General features: G+C 37.1%; 1 protein-coding gene across 3 annotated transcripts; it reads left to right on the top strand.

The window, feature by feature from the left end:
• Positions 1-26: 26 nt before the first annotated feature.
• dedd2 (death effector domain containing 2) lies at positions 27-20,508 on the top strand. Of its 3 annotated transcripts, none has more exons than XM_018095434.2 (6): positions 27-204; positions 6,969-7,040; positions 7,506-8,021; positions 9,784-9,894; positions 10,425-10,550; positions 18,475-20,508. In XM_018095434.2, the coding sequence occupies exons 3-6, from the start codon at positions 7,562-7,564 to the stop codon at positions 18,846-18,848; spliced, it is 1,071 nt and encodes a 356-aa protein (XP_017950923.1). In that variant the 5' UTR covers positions 27-204; positions 6,969-7,040; positions 7,506-7,561; the 3' UTR covers positions 18,849-20,508. The 3 variants fall into 3 exon arrangements, with proteins under 3 accessions (XP_017950923.1, XP_012822197.1, NP_001072481.1); NM_001079013.1 differs by lacking the exons at positions 6,969-7,040; positions 18,475-20,508 and adding exons at positions 13,863-13,957; positions 14,826-17,081 and having other exon boundaries at positions 37-204; XM_012966743.2 differs by lacking the exon at positions 6,969-7,040 and having other exon boundaries at positions 28-204.
• Positions 20,509-22,734: the final 2,226 nt, after the last annotated feature.

The raw sequence follows: 22,734 nt of genomic DNA, 5'->3' as shown, positions 1-22,734 counted from the left end.
CACTCCCATCAGCCTCACAATTCTAGCGCATGCGTAGAACATGTTTTGGCTGAAAGGGGCGTAGGTTTTGTTGCTGTTTTGCGGGCAAGCGCAGTGGCAGGTTTTGGTGGAAGGTACCAGAATCGTTGACGAGTTCGTTTCGGTGAGTTGTTGGGCGACACGGCTGCACTTCGATATTGGCAGTTAAGGAGTTGTTTTCCCTTGGTGAGTATGAGAAGAAAATGAAGGTTTGTTGAAGCAGGAAGGGGTTGCTAAGTCTGTCAGCAAAAACAGCTGTTCCCAAGCTAATGGCGAGATATGCCTGTCAGTAGCTACAAAATGGCTGCCGAGAGTTGTTTGGTTCCTCCCTAGCTATTTTGGGGCAACTACTTTTCTGCAGGAGGAATCTATACCCTCCAGCTGTTGGTTGTCCTACCCATGGCTGCTTGCCCTCCGGCTGAACTACCCAGCAGCCTCTGCTAGCACACAAACTTATATTCTATTAGCAGTGTTTGGTGGGAGAACGTTTTGGTGGTGGAACTCTGGAAACTGGGTTTTAACGATATATTCGTTTTCTGTGGTTTTAAAGTTGTAGTAAAGGACTTAGTCTATGTAGATCCGTGACTGTCCGTATTCTTTGCACTATTGGCCCCTGAAACACTGGAGCAGAAGGCAGCTGATCGAGCTGAACTGAAACAATGTTAAACCATTGGAGATGTTTAGCTGTAAATGTAGTAGTCAAATGTTGTTTAGCAGTGACATTAATGGGGCTGCAAATTGTCAATCTATATTGATTCAATAATAATGCATTAATAATGTCCCCCTCTCACATTGGGGTACCATCCCTTCAGGTGTGTAGGAATAGACATTTGTATAGGTTAGGGAGTTTCAGGTGCTGTAAATTATTAAGCAAAAGTATGAGAGCAGGTTTGTTGACAGGTTCAGCCATAAACTGGCATTGAAGGAAAGAGATTGTTGCTGGCTCTAGGGTAAGAATATATTTTTGTCCACCAAGCCCCCAAAATTGAGTAGATCTCTGCAAAATCATATCCTATATTCATGTTTGGATATGAATAGCCTTCAGTCTACATCAGTGATCCCCAACCAGTGGTTCTTGAGCAATATGTTGCTCCCCAACCCCTTGGATGTTGCTCCCAGGGGCCTCAAACTAGGTGCTTATTTTTGAATTTCTGGTTAGGAGGCAAGTTTTAGTTGTATACAAAGCCAGTGTAAAGCTAAACCGAGTCTTATATAGGCTGCCAGTCCACATAGGGGCTACCAAATAGCCAATTATAGCTTTTATTTGCACCCCCAGGAACCTTTTTCATGCTTGTGTTGCTCCCTAACTCTTTTTCCATTTGAATGTGGCTCACGGGTATAAAAGGTTGGGGATCCCTGGTCTACATACAGCTACTTAATACATAGTAGTTAAACTTCATGTTGTGTATAGCTAAAATTATTGCCCTTACTATATCTTATATTCCCTATTATAATCAACTAGCCGTGACTTTAGATAGAATAATTATTTTTTAGATTTCACAATTTCCCTATGGCTTGCTTTGGCCTCAGTCTGTTCATTTTACCTTAACTTCCTGGAGTGCTGAATAAGGGCTGTTATTGGTTAGTTGGTAGCCCTTATATGTACTGACAGCCTACAGGAGGTTGTGGTTATCAGTACATGTGATTTTTTATGCAACCAAGTCAGGAATTCAAATTTGCTGCTCCCACAGGGAGCAACATCCAAGGGGTTGGTGACCAACATGTTGCTCGTGAGCCACTGGCTGGGCATCACTGTTTTAATGGAAGTCTTCCTCTGCAGTAACAAACTCTTGGCCTATACACTTGTTTTTACCCCTTTTTGTTTTTGTCTGTCTCCTTATCTATAACATTTTAAACTCTTTGGAGCAGGGACTTCATCCCAACTGTGTACTGAAACACTTAATCATAGAATTACTATACCCCACTTTGTTTGTCTTGTAAAGCACTGTGTACGTATGTGGTGCTGTAAAAATAGATGCAGTGGGTGGTGGCTGCTGAACTGTAGAATTCACTCTGTCCCCAGGGGGCTTCAACGAGAGAAAAGAATATTCTACCCAGATCTCTTACACAGTTTTTTAATAATTAAAATTTCACATGGGGCTAGCCATATTCTTCATTTCCCAGGGTGCCACAACCATGTGGTCTGTGCTCTGATTAACTTTCACACTTTACTGCTGAGCTGCAAGTTGGAGTGATATCACCCCCCCCCCCCCCAGCAACGATCAGCAGAACAATGGGAAGGGAGCAAGATAGCAGCTCCCAGTAGATATCAGAATAGCACTCAATAGTAAGAAATCCAAGTCCGGCTTGGGACTCCTTTAGTTACATGGGAGTGGGAGAAACAATAGGTTACATGAAAGCAGTTCTAATGTGTAGCGCTGGCTCCTTCTGAAAGCTTAGACTACGGCACAATGCACTGAGATGGCGCCTACACACCCATATTACAAAATATATATATATATATTCATTCAAGAATACAATTTTAAATGGTAGAGTGAATTATTTGCTATGTAAACAGTGTAATTTAGAAATAAAAAGTATACCATAAAAATCATGACAGTATCTCTTTAAGACAGGCTCGTTTAGCCAAGATCCTGAGGTCCCTAGGGGGAGGCAGCATTAGACCTTTTAGAAACTGTCTGATACAGTAGCATGTTCAGATGTTTATGACCTTGTTAAGAGGTAAGAAGAGCCTGGAATGAATAATGCACGCAAGCTGTTTATTGGCCTGTGCATAAACATAGGCAAAGTATTAGCCCCTACACACCAAACACCCTTTCCATGTGCCTGCACTTGGAGCCACTACGTCAGCCCAAGTTTAGGCATACAGAGTGAACATTTGGGCACATGGAAAGGCCATTCAGAGTGTAGGGACAGAGGTTTATCTGCAGGCCGAGAATCAGCCCAGGTGGTCATAGCCAGAAAACCAGTGCCCACAAACATATGGGGATATTCTGATGGTTTTTTCCACACATAGTTAGTGTCACAATGGATAGTAGACTATATTCTTGAATCAGGGTGCCCCATGATATTTGGTACAATTTTTTTGAGACCAAACTATCTGGCTGTGGTGTGGGCCCAAATGATCATTGATTAGACTCTGCATAAATGTTAACTGGAAGTTAACTGGTTATTTGGTAACTGAACGCTGCTACTAATCCAGTTATTATGTAGAATCAACAAATGTACATCTAAAGATTACTATCTTTATCACCTAAGTGAGTTATAAATGAGCAATTATTATTTATTTTTATTTCCTGTTATTTATATAGAGCTACATATTTCCACAGTGCTTTACAGAGATTATACATCATTCATCAGCAATTAAGTGAGTTTTAATTCAGACAAACGCATTGCTCATTCCTTCTTCCTTTAATTTAGAATTATACTGGCATTAACTAAATTATATAGCATTTTCTAAGAAGAACTTTGTTTACAACAGGAAGCAGCTGGTAAAATAATAAACCTGTATCAGTGTATTATTATGTGAGTCTGTAAATTATGACACTTTAAGGATACTTATTAATAATAGTCACCAACATATTCTGTATTGCTGCAGAAGGTGTATATTCACCAAACCTACAGCTTATATATTGATACGGGTTGTTACAGGAGCCCTAGCTGGAGGGCCCTGCTCACTGGAGCTTACCACACGTAACCAACTCCAAGGCTTTTGGCTGTATCTGGTTTTGTTAGGAGTGGGTCACGAGTAAAAGTCATAAGCCATTTGCAGATTTTCTCTTGGTCAAAGAAAATAAATTTTAGCAGGTGGACATTTCCTACATTATTTGGTACTACATATCTCTAGTTGGACTGAGAATATTACTACAGGATATATTATCCAAAAAACTGATGGGCAAGAGTCTGTGAAATACAACTGCCATTTCCTTTATATCCTGCAATTTCTCGTTTAACAAACAACACCTCATTTTTTTACCGCTTTGCTTTTTTCTGTAATAAAAAAAAAACACTACCTTGTGCTTGTTGTTTGAAATTCTGGGAGGGCAAGAGATGCACCTAAAGGCACCATGTGCAACTCAGGGGCAGCAATATGCACAAGGCACTTTAACAATTCATTTGTTTTCTCTGTAACAGCTCAATAAAAGGTTGCTCTCTAAACTGTTACAAACATTGATTAAACTATGCCCCTACTAAGCATTTTCTTTAAATGAAAGCATTACCAGCAACTTATGTATCAAATTGTAATGGCTTCTCTATAACAGAACTATACACAAGAAACAGTGGAAAAATAAGTGGAAATAACCCACTTTAAATTATAAAAACTTTAAAACACATTATTTGTCCTGTACCATTTAAAAACAGTATGTTTTGTGAATGGGAGCTGACCATTTACATTTTTTAGCAGCATGACTTTACAATATTGCCTTAAGTGAAAACCAAAATAACAAATATATGAAAACATAACACTACCTGCCTGTAGTTTCAGGCCCATTGTTTGGCCAGTGGTTTCCAAAGGAATACACTTTCTCTTTAAACAAATCAGGTCAGCACAAACCATCATGAACTATTATTGATGAGTAAAGATAATGCAGTTATAATAATATTCTTATTTGTAAAAATAAAAAGGGGCACTTCATCATAAGCTCATCACTAAGAGCCACTAAGACACAAAACATGTAAGGCTTGTGTCTTGGGATTTTTTTAATAATTTATTTATACAAATCAAGATATTTTTCTTACTGCATTATCTGTACTCTGATGGTACAATTTGTGCCAGCCTGCTTCATTTAAACATAAAGTGTATTCCAGCCTCCCATAAACTGATAACCTGGGGCATGTGCACCTGGAGCCTTGTCTCAAATGGTGAGACCCCATGTCCTTAATTCTCTTATAATGGTTTTCAAAGGCTTTGTTCCAGTTATTGTAAAACATGACACAAATTCTGTTCTTTTCTGAATACATAGGGGCTGATTTACTTACCCACGAACGGGTCGAATGGAGTCCGATTGCGTTTTTTTCGTAATGATCGGTATTTTGCGATTTTTTCGTATGTTTTGCGATTTTTTCGGATTCTTTACGAATTTTTCGTTACCAATACGATTTTTGCGTAAAAACGCGAGTTTTCCTATCCATTACGAAAGTTGCGTAAAAAGTTGCGCATTTTTCGTAGCGTTAAAACTTACGCGAAAAGTTGCGCATTTTTCGTAGCGTTAAGTTTTAACGCTACGAAAAATGCGCAACTTTTCGCGTAAGTTTTAACGCTACGAAAAATGCGCAACTTTTTACGCAACTTTCGTAATGGATACGAAAAACTCGCGTTTTTACGCAAAAATCGTATTGGTAACGAAAAATTCGTACAGAATCCGAAAAAATCGCAAAACATACGAAAAAGTCGCAAAATGTTCGTTTTCAAGTCGGAACTTTTCCAATTCGGGTCGGATTCGTGGGTTAGTAAATCAGCCCCATAGTGTGCTTATTTTTCTTATAGGATTTGGCTGCAGGCCTCTGTAGCCAGGTGGCGAGCAGGGGCCAGGGACAGTAATGGCTGGATCTTGCCTTGGGTGCTAGAACCCATTGGTCTGGCTCTGTTTTTTAGCGGTAGTTTATATTTGCAGTAATTAACATAGTATTCCTGTTGGATGCAATGTTAAATCTGAATTGGGCCCAGCCTTATGTATTTGTATGAACTACTGACAAAAAGAACAGGGATGGACATGTCACTATTGAAACATGTTGAAGGCACCATCAGACTAGCTTCCACATTTAGCTGAGTCATTTGATGGCAGGTATATGTTTGGGTGGCCTTTTGTATCATTGAACTGTGGCTGGGAGCTCTCTTTAACAGATGTATGTGTATGTATGTGTGGCTGAACTTGCAGGCTTTATCTGCACTTAGAAGATACTCCAGGGCATTGCATTATTATTAACAGCTGCATAGAATCATTGATCAGAACTGTGCTGAATATACACCTGTTGTATATTTATAGATTGACAGAAATGAGCTATATTTTCTGTGTCCTTATTAAGGCGTTTTTGTCAGGATGTTGAATATATATGATTCACTTGTGGGGTAATGAAGTCAAGAGTGATTAATGAGCATCTTAAAGATGGGAATACTCTTGGTTTATTGATCATTTGGAATTCCATTCACAGCGCAGCACCAGTAAATCTCACCAGGTTTCTGCTTCTTAAGAAAAAGGGGCCCCGTTCAGCACTTTGTGGAGGAACAATCTTATTAAATCTCTGTGTATTATATGAAGGTGCATCAGAGGAGCGCTAACACTTCTTTCTCCAGAATGTCTCTTAGGTGTGCTATTCACATCAGGCTTCAGCATATAGCATTAACTGATACACAAAGCTGTCAATCTTCCTGCTTCCTCTAAAACATTACTACTCAGTGACTATCTTTACCTCCTTTCTTACCCCTGCAAAGCACCTGCATGTTAGGGGGGCAAGGTTTGGAGTTTTAGTCTGTAAAATGCCAATATTTTTGTGAAAAAGGCTTTAGTTTGGAGGACTTTCATTGCTACTTAAAGGGGTGGTTCACCCTTTGCGTTAACTTTTAGTATGTTATAGAAAGGCCAGTTCTAAGCATCTTTTCAATTAGTCTTCATTTGTTTTTCATAGCTTTAGAATTATATGCCTTCTTCATCTAACTTCTTCCAGCTTTCAAATGGGGGTCACTGATCCTTGAACCAAAAAACTATTGCTCTGTGAAGCTACAGTTTAATTGTAACCAAAAGTTAACTCAAAGGTAGACAACCCCTTTAACAAACTTCTTCTTGCCTTAATACTAGCCATATACAGCAAGTTTTGCTTATTTGGCAGGTGTTGCAAACAAGAGGATACATTCCTGACTTGCACACTCAAGTGTAGGCCAAATCAGGTTGATTTGATCACTTAGCTCTTAGGCCCACAGTTATTACATGGCTGGCCTGCACAGACCACATAAATGGTTAATAGTATCCTATGCTGCCTTGATTTTCCAGCCTTTGATATGTATCTGAACCAGCTTTATGGATCAGTGAGGCTGTAATTTTAACCCCACAGTCAAGTGAATGGTAAGTTTAAATATTCTATTAAATATATTGATTTAAAGCAGATGTTTGTTTTGTTTTTTCAAACTATTTGAGTTTAAGCCTCCTTAGTGCATAAGAAGGTCAGAGATATTCAAAATATATACCTGTTATAATCCCAGTAATCCCAGGTGTACTCAGTTTGAAGAATTGTCCACAATTTCACTCAAATTGCCATTGTATTTGCTCCTCCTTATTCTCTGCAATAAATGGGGGGGGGGGGGGGGGGGTGTCACATTTTGAAACCTGTCATATAGAGCATGTATTTCCAAGCAGTATTTTTTCTGAATTCCAATGCCAAGAGAGAGGCCCTTCTGTAGCTAAGCAACAGCTGAAGTACTGTAAAGAACATATATCTTCTTAGCCAGATGTTTTTTTTCTATTGTTACTAACTTGCCAAAAAGGATTTCCATAATGAATAACTGCAAGGTTCTTTTTTTTTCTTTTAAGTTGCCGTGGACTGATTTTGTGACAGCAAGTACTTTATTTGAGATAATCTGTCCAAAATGCCTGGCAGGAAAAGGCCTGTCCTGTGTCAGCCATGGGAAGAGGATGAGTGCCTGGACTACTATGGCATGCTTTCCCTTCATCGCATGTTTGACATAGTTGGTTCCCAACTAACACAAAGTGACATTGATGCCCTATCTTTCCTGCTCCATGAAACACACCCCTTTACACATCCCTTGGATCCCCAGCTATGGACAGCTGAAGACGAGAGTGGTGAAGCAATGCCTAACAGTGCCTTGCTATCAGCTTGGCAAAGGTTGAATCGTGACAGTAGGACACTTAATGAGAATAAGTTGGACTCTCCAGATCTTCAACCCAAGGATGGGACTGAGCTACTGCTTAAACTTGAGAGAATGGGAAAATGTGATGAGAGCAACTTTACACATCTCTTGCAACTGTTACGTGTATTAACACGTCATGACCTGCTCCCATATGTTTCCATGAAAAGACCCCGCACAGGTAATAAACTACTATTATGTGATACTTAACCTGCAGTACAGTTAGGCTAAGGGCACAAGGTGCAGCCTTGACTTCTTCCCGCCTACAATTGCAGTCACTATGGCTCATGAGGAGCAGTCTCCGCTATCCTCCTGCAATTACTCTGCAGGCAGAGAGAAGCCAATGCACCCCCATCCAATCTGCTGTGTCTCTGCACTGACAGATACGGTATGGTCCTGTGTCCAGACACACTGAGCGGATATGTGCCTATTTCCCTGCTACTATCTCTCCATCTGTCTGCATGTAGGCCAATTCCATGAGTACAGGAAGCGCCTTGGCTTCTCTTCACTTGCGGAGAAAACAGAAACGGAGAAAAGCCAAGGCTGTGCCTTTTAAAAATTGCAAAGATAATTGTTTTACATTCTACAACTTAAAGGGCTAGTAACACCAAAAAGAGAAATACCTCATCTTTAATGTTTATAACATTTGTACAATTTGATTTTCTGTTGTTAGTTTAGAGCCAAACCAAATACATGTCACTTAAATGAGGCTTTTTTTACCTTGCATTTATTCTACTTTGCATTAAATGAGAAATTTGGCAAGGAGTAGGCAGTAAAACAAATTGATTTTTAGACCAGTAATTTCTTTATGATAAGCAGCTTTTCATCACCAAGTTAACAAAGGCTGTAGTAAAGGGAAGGTAAGGGTTTGGCTACACAGATATTATTATCTCCTTAAAACAGATACCCTGGTTTACAGGGATTGGCAGTGTTCAAGATAAAACACATCCTTTGCTTTAGGATACCAAAATTTAAAAAATATTGATTTTATTTTTTTTTTTAAATTGCCAGAGAGCATTTTTAAGTTGTTGACTGTGCCAAAGGCTACTTATAGTTTTTTCCAATAAAATAAGTGTCAAGTTAAGCTGGCCATACACTGAAATATCAGCTTGTTTGGCAAGGCCACCAGACGAGAGCAGACTTCCCTTGTGGTGAGTGACATGGGCCAAAATATCAGATCATAGTGACAGGAATGCAGGCCGTTGGGCTGAATCAACAAGCCAATGCATTCCCACCCTGACAGGATTTACAAACCTGCTGATTGATATCTGCCTGATTTCCGGACAGAAATCGGTTGGGCAGGCTTGTCAGAGGGCCCCAATATACAGGCCAATAAGCTGCCAACTCAGTCCATCATCCGCTTATATTGGTCTGTGTGCGTTTATTTTAATCGCTACGATGGCAGTCTAAATACTTTGTATTACAAAACCCTAAATTTAAAGTCCACTAGACCCTTACATATATCCTGAATTTGTTTAAAGGAGAACTAGAGCCTAAAATTGAATATGGATATAAATGCTGTGTTTTATAAACTGAACTATGGACCCAGAGGTTCTTCAGTCCTATATTATCAGGAATTGCTTATATATGTTGTTGATGCTGATGCTACAGGGCTGATAATTCTAATGCTGAAGGTGTTGGTTTTAATTTGCCTAAGAGCCACAGTAGCAACATGAGCAAGCTTAAAACTGAAAGCAAATGAAACAAATGAGCAATATTACAGATAAGTGTCTTTAAATGTCCCTTTGAGCTCTATGTAAAATGTGCCAGTTTGGTGTTAGGGTAGTTTATTAGTAAGAAAATGTTCTGTTTATACAGCACTAAGCCAAAGACTTGCACTAAAAACATGATATTATAACCAGCATTGAAATTATGTATTTTTAAATCTTACATTACCTATTGCCTTTTTTTCACATTGTGATTTTCATTGTGTTTTATCTTAGTGTCCCCTGAGAGGTATACACATGGCCCATCTATATTGGATTCTGACAAGCAAATGGATAAATGTCTTAACCCAACCCCTTCAGGCACCAGTGAAGAAAACTGGGAAACAGGTAATTTTTGCTTAAATGTAAAAAAATGGCTAACCAGGCCTTATATTTTCCCACACAATGAAAAATAAATGCAGGCCCTTTGGGGCATAAAAAAAATAAGCCTTCAGTTCTGCAGAGTAATGTCTTACTGTACAGGATATATGGCAAGGATGATCATGGGTTATTTCCTTGTAGGTACACACCAACCCGGATTTGGTTTAGGATTTATCTGACTCCAATCTTTTTTTGGCTGGATTTAGCAGAGTACGAGTGCTTAGCTTGTCAAATTTAAGCCCTTAAAAACATGTGACTTCAGACCATGTGAAGATTTTGGTATTTGGACAAATATAAATAAACTGCCTTAGCAATTTGTGATTGAAAGTGAGACGTCTTGAAATTTTACTGTTAACGTGTTATACAGAACTGTAAATTATATAGTTCTTGGCCATTCCTCCAAACTTTATAGGATTTTTTTATTGTAGCATTTTGTTGAACGTTATGCGTCCAATATTTGTTTTATCTATTCCATTTTGATTTTTTTGTCTTTATAGGGTCTAACGCCAGCAAAAGAAAGAGAAGCGGGACTCAAAAAAGGGGTCGCTGCCCCAAACCAAAGAGAAATAAAGCGAGCAACACTCCCTCGCAGAATCCAATTAACCAGAGCAAAGTAACATGTGGTAAGTTGTATTCAGGCTATGTCTTTGGCCATAATCTAATGGAAGTAAATATCTTACTGTAAAAGGTGGGAAACCTATGCATATAGTTTTTTCCCACTTAAAGAAAATATTATTACAACAGCTATAAACTATAAGACAAGCTGGCATTTAAAGGGGTTTATATAAAGATAGGCACATCAAGAGCAAAAATTATGTAAGAATTAGTTAAACTTTACTAGTTGCTCTTGTCAAATATCCCTAACTGTGGAAACTCAATGGCTCAGTTGCTTTATGTGGTTTAGTACTAAGGTTCTGTAGTTTAAACACTTATGTACTTCTTGTGTGTCTACAGCATTGTTGCCTTTACCTTCTGAAGGCAGAATCTGTATCTCTTTTGTGTCATTTCACTAACAAATTTTTACCACTGGCCTTCAACACATTGTAAAGATTTTTTGTCTTTATATGGTTGAATTAACTTGCTCTTCCATATCGCTTTTGAAGAAAGCTCTAACTATCTGAGAATTTCCACCACTGCCTCACTGCATTGTTTATTGCCCACAGAGAGCAAAATGAAGATCAAGTCAAATAATATAGTGATTTTGCAAACAACTGATGTTTCTGGCACTTAAAAACTTTTATTGTATCCTATGGAAAACTGATTTAATTAGTGCCATTGCTGAGATCTTGTTTGCTCTTCTCAGAGTATTTCCCTGTTCATTGGTACAAACAGCAAGTTATTGGACGTTTTAGGTATAATTAATCAAATAATATTTATGGTGACAATATCAGTCCTATTATTTTATTTTAACACAAAACTTTCACTTGTCTTTTCATGACATGTCAGAGAGGTAGAAAAAGAGGTAGAAATGCTTCTGCACTGTAATTTTTTTGCGGACCCCATTGCAAATGGTTTGCATTTTCTAAACACTAAACCAAAATACCCAAACCATATTACTTCTCCAATTCGCAGCATCTGTCTGTTGCCTGATCCCCCCATTCAGTTTTTTAGGGCTTTGTCTCAGTCTTTCATAACAGTTTCTGCAGGCTGCAAAACAAATAACCAATCTGAAGCAACTTCATTCTGTGTGCTTTAAAAATGCATGACTAATAATATAAAATGGAAAGGCTATCTGGGTTATATCTATGCAAAGCCCCTTTTGTGCTTCAAGAGGCACATTCAAGCATTTTTTTTTTTTAACTAAACCTAAAAACTTTCCCCAGTATAATGGTTGCCTCTAAAAGCATTTGCAAATATTATACTGTTTCCAGCTCACACAACTTCTCTCACAACTGATCTCAGAGTAGCACAAACGCATTTTTATAACCATTGTTTAATATTTCTGTGCTGCAATATTTCTCACGTTTCAACGATTTGCAGGAAATGGGTGCTAAAGAAGACAATCACTGATTAAAATTAAAAATACTTAATTACGTCAAACTTCTGATAGCTTCGTGGATGAAACAGTAAGACCTTTCAACTCTTCGGTGTTGTGTTTCTTGATCCTTGTTGCTACCAAGGGGTTATACAATTCACTGTTTTTAATGTCTTGAATACCCCTTGGCAGTGAATGGGTTAAATATATATATATTCTGTGTAGTTATCAATATATTTTTTACTTCAGGTGACATTGCCCGCATAGTGCATAATCTGGTCTCTGTTAAGCAATGTCATGGTCAGTTCGAGAAAATTTTACTTTTTGAAGCTATTCCTTCATTGATTTTCAACTCCTAGACATTCTAAGCTAGCGATTCAAAGGGACAGTACTGAAATGAGTACTTAAAAAAAACATGTTGTAACATACTTGAATGGATCACATTGCATAGTTATGTTCTGGTTTCAGGGGGATATAATGGCCTTTTTCCTAATTGTGCTTAAATACTTTTTGGCACACCCACTATCATTTAATTCTTTCATTGCTGAGCACTTGGTCTAATGCCAATGCTTTGATATACATATACATTTTTTTTTTAAGCATGCATACTCAGACTTGCAGTTCAACTGCAAGCAAAGAGCCATAAGAAACTCTCAGAAAAATGTCTGCAGGCTGCATGCAATATGATCCTAATGTCAAACCATGTATCCAAGATAAGTTATAATGACAGGGTTCCACAAAGAATGCCCTGTGTATCTCCTGAATGTTATGTCATGGCAAGGGATCTTCTTGTTTTTAAAACTGGTAGGTTAGGGTGTGATGTCTGTGCCTCTACCCCCTGTGTTTTGTGTTATGCACCTTCCCTTAAAATCAGGGGCTTTGTTGACCTTATCTTTTCGATACTAAACTGGTGGGCACTGTAGGACTCTTGAAACTTTAAAACACAAAACTACTAAAATGGAAACATTTAGTATATTTTATAGTGAAGCTGAAACAATGAATTACACAGAATTATAAAAACCCTCTTTAATTCAACTTCTACCAGTTTGAGGCAACCACACCATTTCTAGTAGAATTTTCAAGGTATACAACTTGTAATTCTAAGTCCTAAATTCCCTGTACTGGCCTATTACATTTAACAACAAATGTCTGGTCAGTTGGCTGTAAAATGCCACCTTTGTGGGCTTTCAATTTTTACAGATACTTGATAAGTTTGTAATATTTTGGATTTATCCCTAAATAAACAGTTACCTCATGCTTATGTATGTGGGGCGAGGACATAGAGATTGCATCACATAAAAAAGATTTGAAGGGAAGCATTATTGTTTTCAGGTGTTGCCAAAACATTTTACTTTACCTATGCTTTTAGCCATTAGCCGTGGGTTCCTTATCACAGGCCACAGTTGTTTAATTTTGGGTCTACTGTGGCTTACAGAAGGGATGGATGTGCCAACATAATGTTACATTTAAAAGGACTAAAACATTATTGATATGCATAGTTTAGCTTCAACAGGCTTAGTGACGAAGCAGATGGCTGATGCAACTGGCATAATTGGCACACCATTTATTTTTCAAGCATAGGAAATAGAATGTGACTTTCTGCTGGATTCTTTAGTAAAATCTGCTGTATCTAAATAAGTTCATGTTACTAGTGTGAAAGTTACTTTGCATCAAAATATATCTAGACAAATTAATAAACCCTCTTTATATAATGACCTTTATATAATTGACACTGACATGAAAAAATGGTTTCTTTTGCACAAATGCCTAATGTTACAACACATTTTTTGCAGTAGTCTCAGTTTTACTGTCCCTTTAAGGAAGTCCAGTCAGTTCCTTTCATTATAGCTTATATATTTTTTTTTTTTTATCTTCAGACTTGTCCTCTGAGCATTTGCTATGTCTTGGTGTAATGTTGCTTTTCTCTTCAGCCGACCTTTCTCTAAAATTTAAATTCCAGGTGTTCTGAGCAAAGGTTGATGGTTAAGAGAGAAAGTCTCTTAAATAACGAAATGATCATGCGCTCTTCAGTTCTCAAACAAGCGCACCACAAAGGTAAATGTATGCATTCTAATAGCAAGGAACTGCTAAGGGAAGGCATTCCCTCTGATATAAGTGCCATGCCAATAGTGCCTTTCATCTCTTACTCTCCTTGCATGCAGTTAATGAAACCAATTAGCATGATCACTACCTAGGCACTGCAAGGATCTGTGTAGGCCCTTTTAGGGAGAGTATAAAATAAATGTGCTTACAGGAACCTATTCTACTCAAAACACTTTTAAGGTGTTTCAGATCCTCCATTGCTTATTTGTATGCTATAGTTTGAATTTTTGGGGGATTGTTAGCTTTTTCTAACCTAAATATATATTTAGTAAATTTTGTAAATTCTTGTGTAATTAATATCGGGATTTACAAATATTTCTGTTCTGATGCTTAGCGCAGCAGATACCAGAAATATAGGGTTATGTTTAAGCATTTGTCCTAAAATTACTGTAATGATATTGGTATCAATGTTTCTCTTATGGATCCATTAATAACTCTCATTATTATCAGACATTTACCACATAGGGCTTGCAGTATTCTTTGTGAATTCTGTAAGCAGCTTCAATAGAATTACAAATCCAGAGCTGGACCCATTAAGCATTTCTGATTGATGACTCCTACTTTAAAATGTTTGGGATCCTTAGTGGTGACTGTTCATAACAGACCTCATACTTCAAGTTATGTGACAGATGAGCAGGCTGTCACTGGCAGACCTTATTTTCTGATATCTGCTGATCCTCAACATATTTAGTTCATTTAGCGGGAAATTTCATATTCAAATAAATATGTTCTTACATTGTTAAAAACATTACTTGCTACCTATTAGAAAAGTGCTGTGCTGTAAATGTCAAAAGCTCAATCTGTCTCTCTCGGTTCACAGTTAAGATCGCCAATGGAAAAAAGCCTTAACTAGCTGCTCTGACAGTCTCTGGCACTGCAAGTCAATGGTAAACTTGGGAGCAAAACACAGGCTTGTTTGTTTCTGCTTCCGTCTGTGCTCTATATACGACCTGCTCAACATTTTACAATAAGCATCTCAACATGGACAATTATGTTACGAATATTGCAAAACCTAACATGTCTTCAGCTTTCTCCTGGTTGTGGTCCCTTTAATAAAAGGGAAAGAGTTTGTTTTGGATCTGTTACTGTGCTATTAGGAATCAGGCCATGGCTGCCAAATTTTACAGAAAATTGTGTTACTCAGCTGGCTTAGGTGCCATGAATACCATCATCGAAAAGTTTTGGACAGCCAATGATATTCAATTTTTTAACCTGATTTATCTTTTTAAATATTGTATTGTTCTATTATCACCTTATAATGATAAAAGAGTGTTTTGAAGTGTATATTTTGGTTTTATCACACATACTTGCTGTTTATTTATAACCCCTTTGTGTTAGTGACTGCATACTGTGTTTATCTATTTATGTATTTGCAGTATGTTTTTAACACAAAGACCACCACAGCATTACTGTCACAATGGGGTTAGTATAGAGGAAAATAAAACACAACCAGAAAAAAGTTTTTGTCCTAAAAAGAAATGTTTAAAAATATTGGTTTATCAATAGTTTTTGTATTTTTATGGTTAATTCTTTTGGATGTTAGACACAAGATATGTAAAGAGAACAAAGCATTTTTACATTACTGTGTGATCACAGACTGGCTAGACTTTCAAGCACTCCTTGAGAAAAAGGTATTCCCAAAATTATATTCTTGAACAAAGCTCTATTTAAGGTGGTCCTGCACTGTAAGATCCACTATTTGGACAAGAAGACATTGGGCTGATCTGATCATCTGATCCCCAGGCCAACAATTTGATCAGAATGGGGGCCTAGGGATATGGTTCTCATATGATTTTGTAACCTGCCCTGATTTTCTGGCACATATCAGTAAAAAAGACATTAGAATGGCACCATACATGGGCCAAAATGTTGACAACTTGGTCTGGAGGGGCTGAGATGGCAGCTTTTATCAATTTGTGTATGTGCACCTTTACTTGAATATTGATGTTGCTGGATTCTGAAAACATGTCTCCCTGTCTATCTGTAATGTAACGTTAGAGGTATTTTTTTTTTTATAAAAAAAAAAAACCTACAAGTACTGATTATTTACTCGGTATGTGGTACAGGTTCCGTGCATGGAATGGTAAACAGAAATGGCTGTGTGAGTTTTATGGTATTGCCTTAACCTGATTCAAATATATAAATGGCACAAGCTAGTTAAGAGACATTTCCTGAAAATTGAAGCCTGCTCTTACACATGGGCTGTGTTAAACAGTGTAATTTTACTTAAAATATAAGCTTCATATGCACAATGGCAGTATCTTTCTTTCCTTTGCAACAGAAAATCATTTGCTTTAATATTACTGCAGTTGAATAATGCTGAAAGCAAGCATTGTTACAACCAGTGAGCAGCAATACATCTTATACAACTGCATTAAACAATTTACATTTGGTACAACTGGGTTTCTAGCAGCTTTCTTTGTCCAGAATTTTGTATTGCAGTCTATGTATACTGGCTATTTAGTGTATAGCACCCAATGCTGCAATGGGTTTCTGGTATTAAAAGATAGGAATACACTGCCAAGTAAAATACTAAATACATTGCTTTAGGATTTGGCCAAATACTGTATATCATTTAGAATATTAAAACTAGCAGCAACCTTTATATGGTCACTATGTATCACTTACGCAAGAGCATCCCAAGTGTTGTCAATTCTAATAAAGATTTCACTGAAAGGATGCTAAGGACTGTGCTGCTGATTTCTGATAAATACTGTCATTTCTGTTGAATCCTGCATGTTGTGCTTCCTTGGTGCAAATTGCAACATACAGCAAGTATTACTCAAAGAAAATGGCTTTAAAAAAACCCAATTGAACATAGCAGCATTACAGTGGCTGCCATACTTTCCAGTGCTATGTCTCTTTTCATTGTGCAGAAGCACGCCTGTTAATCATGTACTTGAAATCCAGCAACTGTTACTAGATGTGCAATATTGAATACAATTCCATGCCTTTACAAATTGTTCTGCAAACTCTGCATTCTGTAAACCGAATTCCTTTGCAATCTATTGTGTCATGTAAGAAAGATTGTGTAAATTAAAGAAAGAGAATGCTTTCTCCACTTCATTACTCATCAGCTCTTTTGTTGTCAGTCACTTCATTAAGCAAAAGGGTAAGATGTTTGTTTGCTCTGTCAGATTTTAGAATTCATCTGTTATACTTGTTGCTTGGGTGTGAGCTTGAGATACTCGTTTCTCCCATCTTCTAGTAACTATAAAATCTCATGACTATACAAAACAAATCTTTATTATTTTAGCACTATTTATACAAAGTAGTTTATTCTCCCCACAAACAAATCAATCCTTACTAAATCAGCAATTGTAGGTGTCCTGCATATTGCACTACAGCATTAATCATCCATTAGCATTCTTATCTGATGGAGGCATGCAGGCAGTTGTCTATTCTGTGATATTTTAATGGGTAGATGGCACCTGTCCCTGGATTAGCTAGTCTTTATATGGTCATAAAATCAAATGTTGCTGCATCCATCTTTTTACTTGGCATTGGCTGTTGCTCTGTAAATATGACTTTACCAACTAGAACACTTGAGATAAAATCAGTCATGCCATGTGGTAATCAATATTCAGCTATATTTTTAGTGTATTGATATTGAACTTTTACTTTTTTTCTTCTAACAATAATATTTTAAATGCTAATCATCATGTGTGCCACACCATAAATAGATTTGGTTTAGAGATAAAAGGCCAAAACCTATTGACATAATTGCCCATTTTTATACTTTATTTCTTTGAATGGCAATTTACTTGGGAGAAACTGTTGCTGTATGATTGGACTATCAAAATGTGATATTATGCGCTCTCAGTTAAACACTTCTGCAGGTTGACCTTCCACAAGAAAAAGAAAAAATAAAGCGGAAAAAAATCACTAAATAAGCGTATGTAACAAGACAATTTTATTTATAAAGATACCTGTATTAGTTGTTTTGGACATAGGATTTTTTTTTCTATTTTTTTTTTGGTTTAGACCCAAGAAATCGGTATGAAGAAAACAAATCCAGTATAAATGTTCTGACTGAACCATTTATTCAGCTGACCATTTTAAATCTAACTGTTGCTACAGTTCTCTTCAGTGAGCCAAACCAGCAGTATACCATGCTAAGAATTATTGCAGTGTGTTTTCTTTCATCATTTTGTGTAAGAGGGGCTGTCCTAATGTTAGGCCTTATGGAAAATGTCACTGAAAATGGCACTTTAAAGAAATCTGGATTTGAAATTTCAAAAGTTGGCCTGCTCCTATATGCTTTTATTGATTGTTATACTTAATGCTTTTTTGGAGCTATACTGGGTCCTTCTTATCTAGAAAAAAATTAAGTTACCAAGTTTTAATTCTTGCATGACCTAATTTCATTCATGAATGAATGTCTGTAATCTTAAATTCCCAATTTTAATAGATTCTGTTTTTCTCCTCCCTTCCCCTTTCTCCCTTTGTCCCGTTGCCCTTTCTTCTAGGAATACGCTTACGTGTGCGAGCAGAGTACTGCCAACATGACTCAGTCTTGAGTCAAAACGTGCTGTCTGTCAAGCAGAACCTGTTGGAGAAGCAGTTTGATCTGTTCAGCCAGTCAAACACGGTTCTGAAATCCCGGGACCTTGGCTCAATTATTTGTGACATCAAGTTCTCTGAGATTTCCTACCTGGATGCATTCTGGACTGATTATATGAATGGTTCCCTGCTTGAGGCCCTGAAAGGGGTTTTCATCACAGATTCTCTTAGAGAGGCTGTAGGACAGGAAACCATACAGCTCCTGGTTAATGTAGATGAAGATGATTATGAAGAAGGTCGAAGACTTCTGCTAGACAATGTATCTCAACCATATGACTAAACATCTTTTGTATACATTCTCCAGAATTTGTGACTGTACTGTACCTGCTATTTTTTCAGGAATATAGAGACTTTAAAGTTTCAACTGGCATTCAGCAGTTATTTCTCATATGCTTCTAAAAGCTAAAGGTGCTGTTAATTCTGAAGAGTACAGTAGTAATTCATAAAAGTTGGTTTATTGGGAAGGAAACTATGTAAGAGCTGGCAGTAAAAACTATATATTCCGGTGGTGCAATATTATTCTTGTAGTTGTACTACATATTTGGTAAGTTAATTGGGTCTGATTTGCTTAATTACCTCTAAACAAAAGGTATGTTATGATACAAGTGTTTCTGTGGGTCCAACCATAGTTTTTGTTAACTGCCAGAACAAATTGTGAATCCGCTATGACTGCTACAAAAGGCATGTCTATTGATATTGGTACATCTGGTAGGTATTGCGGCAATCACTTAGAATGAAACCTGCTGGAGAATCTTATAATCTTTAATTTTGACTTGTCAGATTCTCCATTTTACTACTATGGGCTATGGACCTTAAGGTATTGAGGAAACAACAACAAAAAAAAAGCACAAAAAGAGAAATTCTAACCTGTTGTGGATCAAGATGTAGGAAGCTTAAATTAGTGCTGCTTAGCAAGGGGCATTCATTGTGGAGTTTATGCCATCCGTGTGTTTGGTTAAGTTTCAAATTAACATATTCTATAAAACAAATCAGGGATGGTGATTGTGAAATCCTGAAAACTTTTAGTTTCTACTCTGTTTTTCAGGCTAATTTTGAAATGACTAAATTTAAAAAGAAAATTGCATTGTGTTATTTTATGTAGTAGCTAAATAGTAATTTTGCATTCACTTGAAAAGCCCACAAAAGAATCATATTTTAGAAATATAGTTATGATCAATCATATTACATTCTTTCTGTAGTTATGTAGCAATAGGGGTGCACCAAATCCATCATTTTCAGTTTTGCCAAAAGCCAAATTGAAAGATTCAGACCATACAAATAAGATAGCTGATATGCATATTCCAGGTTGAGCGTAATGCTTCAAAATTGGCTTAACTGGGACAAAAACAGTTGTCCTCAACTGATCAGCTGAATGCTATAATTCAGCTGGATCCCAAACTGAATCCTGGATTTGTTGCATCCCTGATTAGCAAGAGAAGTGATAGCAATATATCCATATACTATATAATAGAACTAAAATGACTTCATTTAACCATTGAAAATACAATGTGTACCCAAAAGTATTCGGCTTAGGTCTAGAAAACCTAAAAAGTTGGTTAGAAGTGTGTTAAAGTTAAGCCTAGCATTCCATGTCCTTTTCTTATTAAGAAATTGCGAGGCCACGAAAAAGGAACAAATAACCTTAATGTCACTAGCGCTAAACGTGTGGACTGCGGATATGTTTTTGGTCTTAAATTACAGATTTTCATTCAAAAAAGTTCCTTCCTGAATGTTCATACATACAGTTGTGTTATTTTTGCCAGTCATCCCTGTATTTAAGTGGAAACTTAAATTAGGATTTATTATAAAGCATAAATTCAAGCAAGGATTTATTTAAAAAAAAAAAAAAGTTAAAAATTAGGCTTTCAAAGAAAGCTTTATAAATGTTTTTGTAAAACAAATTTATTTGTGTGTCCTGTAAATAAAACTCTCATTTTGAATGTTGTCCTTTTTTATTCTGTGTGGGCTTACCTTGTGATTCTTTCCTGTACTCCAAATATACAAAGTGTGTGAAATTGTGCTTTCTCTTACCTAGCTAATGGGTAGTATCTTACATATTGGGTTGGAGAGAGGGGAATGATTTGCTCTCATTACTGCTGGATACTGTATTACGTTTCAGTCTATAGCACCGTAAAACTGAATTCTGTTACTTGCAACACTATTAAAGGATTATGTTTCCCAAATACAAAAAAAAAAGTATAATGAAAGGAAATATAATTCTAAGCAGTTTTTAGTGATTTTAATTCCAGATGTAAACGCAACTGCAATTGAAAGTGTATTTCTGGAAGCTAAAAGCATTGAGTAGCTTCACTTTTCCTTAATTTATCCCTGTTTAGCTCAAGAATATAAAATAAATATAGACATACTGTATCTTAATTATACAACAGACTAAAAAGTGTTCCTCTCAAGCCTTATTTGTTGAACGAGGTGGTACACTGTTCCACTGAAAACACAGTGTCAGCTGGGCAGAAAACAACTGTCTGATCAAACAGCAGTCGGGAAAAAAACAAAACAGGCTAAATGTAAAGTAATTTAAAAGTATTGTTCACCTTTAAATGATATGATAGTATCTTTTAGATCTTTTAGTATGATATGATATTCTGAGGCAATTTGCTATTGGGTTTTCATCTTTATTATCAATATTTAGCTTTTCCTTCAGCAGATTTCCAGTTTTGAATTTCAGCAGCTATCTGGTTGCTAGGGTCTTGTTTACCTCAGGTAGTGGTTTGATTGAGAGACCAGAATATAAATAGGAGAGTCTAAATAAAAAGTAACGATAATAAAAAAAATTTGTAGCCTCACAGAGCAACAGGTTTTTGGCAGCTGGGGTCAGTAACCCCCCATTTGAAAGCTGGAAAGATGCAGAAGAGGAAGGCAAATTATTCAAAAACTATAAGAAATAAATAATAAAGACCAATTGCAAAGTTGCTAGGAATAAGGCATTTGAAACATATTAAAAGTACATTTGAACCTACTAAAAGTAAATTTAAAGGTGAAGCACCCCTTTAATATCTTTCCTTGGATGTTACTAAGCCTCGTGACCAGACTAAAGTGTAAATGAATAGTAGGGAGACTTACCAGAAAGACTGGTTAAAAAAAATAATTAAACAAAAAGCCTGCATAGCTTTCTTTTGCCATTGATGGTAGACATAATGTAGTGGGTAGCCTCGTAGCTAGCTACTACTCTGGGAGTGCTTTGAATAAACAAAGGAGGACCCTGAAGTTTGGATCACTGCAAAGGCAGGGCAGTTGGCTAGATGTGACCCTCCAAGGGCTTTATATGGCTCCTACATCTGCTTAATGGTTTTCCTTTTATCTAGCTGTTTCACATGCAGAATGAGAGATTCTCCTTTTTGTGGGTGCCTAAAGAACTGTACCTGACTGAACACTACATGCAAAACAGGTTGGACTGGGCCCCTGGTTCCAGTAAGGCAAACTTTAACAGTACAGTACACAATGATGTTCTTGATGGTTCTATACAGCGTTGGACTCGATCAGCAGTGGGCCACTGGGGCTGCACTCATGTGCCACATCGACAACTTTTGCCTCCTTACATTGAATCTTTGATGGGCGGCGAGGGCCCACCAAACCCTGGTTCTATACACCCTACTTTGTAGTGACTGCTTGGGGCAGGCCAATTTCAGTACAGCATGATAATGACCTTGTTCACAGAGCATGTAGTGCCTGCACAGATCTCTGACCACCACCCAACCGCACACCTGATGAAGTGAAATGCAAATTGTGAGCTGGGCTTGGTTGCCCAATATCAGTGCACATCCTCACTAATGCTGAATCCAAGCAAATGCCAGTGTTCCAATGTATGATCAAGAATAAAGATGCTTACAAGAAGATTAGGGGCCATTATATGAGAGGAGTAACTCTGTATTAAAGACCTTGTTTTCAGAATGAGATGTTGGACAGACAGATTTTTGGTAATCTATATGTATATATTATATCTACCTGTCTACGTTTTCAGTACGCTAGTTCAGTTATTTTTTCTACAAAATCACTTTAATATATTAATATGAAACCTAATTTCTGCCTTTATGCCTGTAAGAAGACTTATCAATACATAATCATGTGGAAAATGTAATGGTACCTGGTAACTCTTGGTGAAGGTCAGTCAAGGGTCAATTCTGACCGTATGGGTATGGGGTGTCAGATCA

This window comes from Xenopus tropicalis, chromosome 7 (genome assembly GCF_000004195.4).
Source record: "Xenopus tropicalis strain Nigerian chromosome 7, UCB_Xtro_10.0, whole genome shotgun sequence".
Classification (NCBI taxonomy): Eukaryota; Metazoa; Chordata; class Amphibia; order Anura; family Pipidae; genus Xenopus; species Xenopus tropicalis.
Note: the sequence above shows the minus strand (reverse complement) of the source record. Positions and strands in the feature narration are given on the sequence as shown.

Bases quoted from the DNA above. Each gene is read 5' to 3' on its own strand.
- dedd2 (XM_018095434.2), top strand. From the start codon at position 7,562: ATGCCTGGCAGGAAAAGGCCTGTCCTGTGTCAGCCATGGGAAGAGGAT. The intron at 8,022-9,783 runs GTAATAAACTAC...GTTTTATCTTAG, and splicing joins CATGAAAAGACCCCGCACAG to TGTCCCCTGAGAGGTATACA. The intron at 9,895-10,424 runs GTAATTTTTGCT...TTGTCTTTATAG, and splicing joins TGAAGAAAACTGGGAAACAG to GGTCTAACGCCAGCAAAAGA.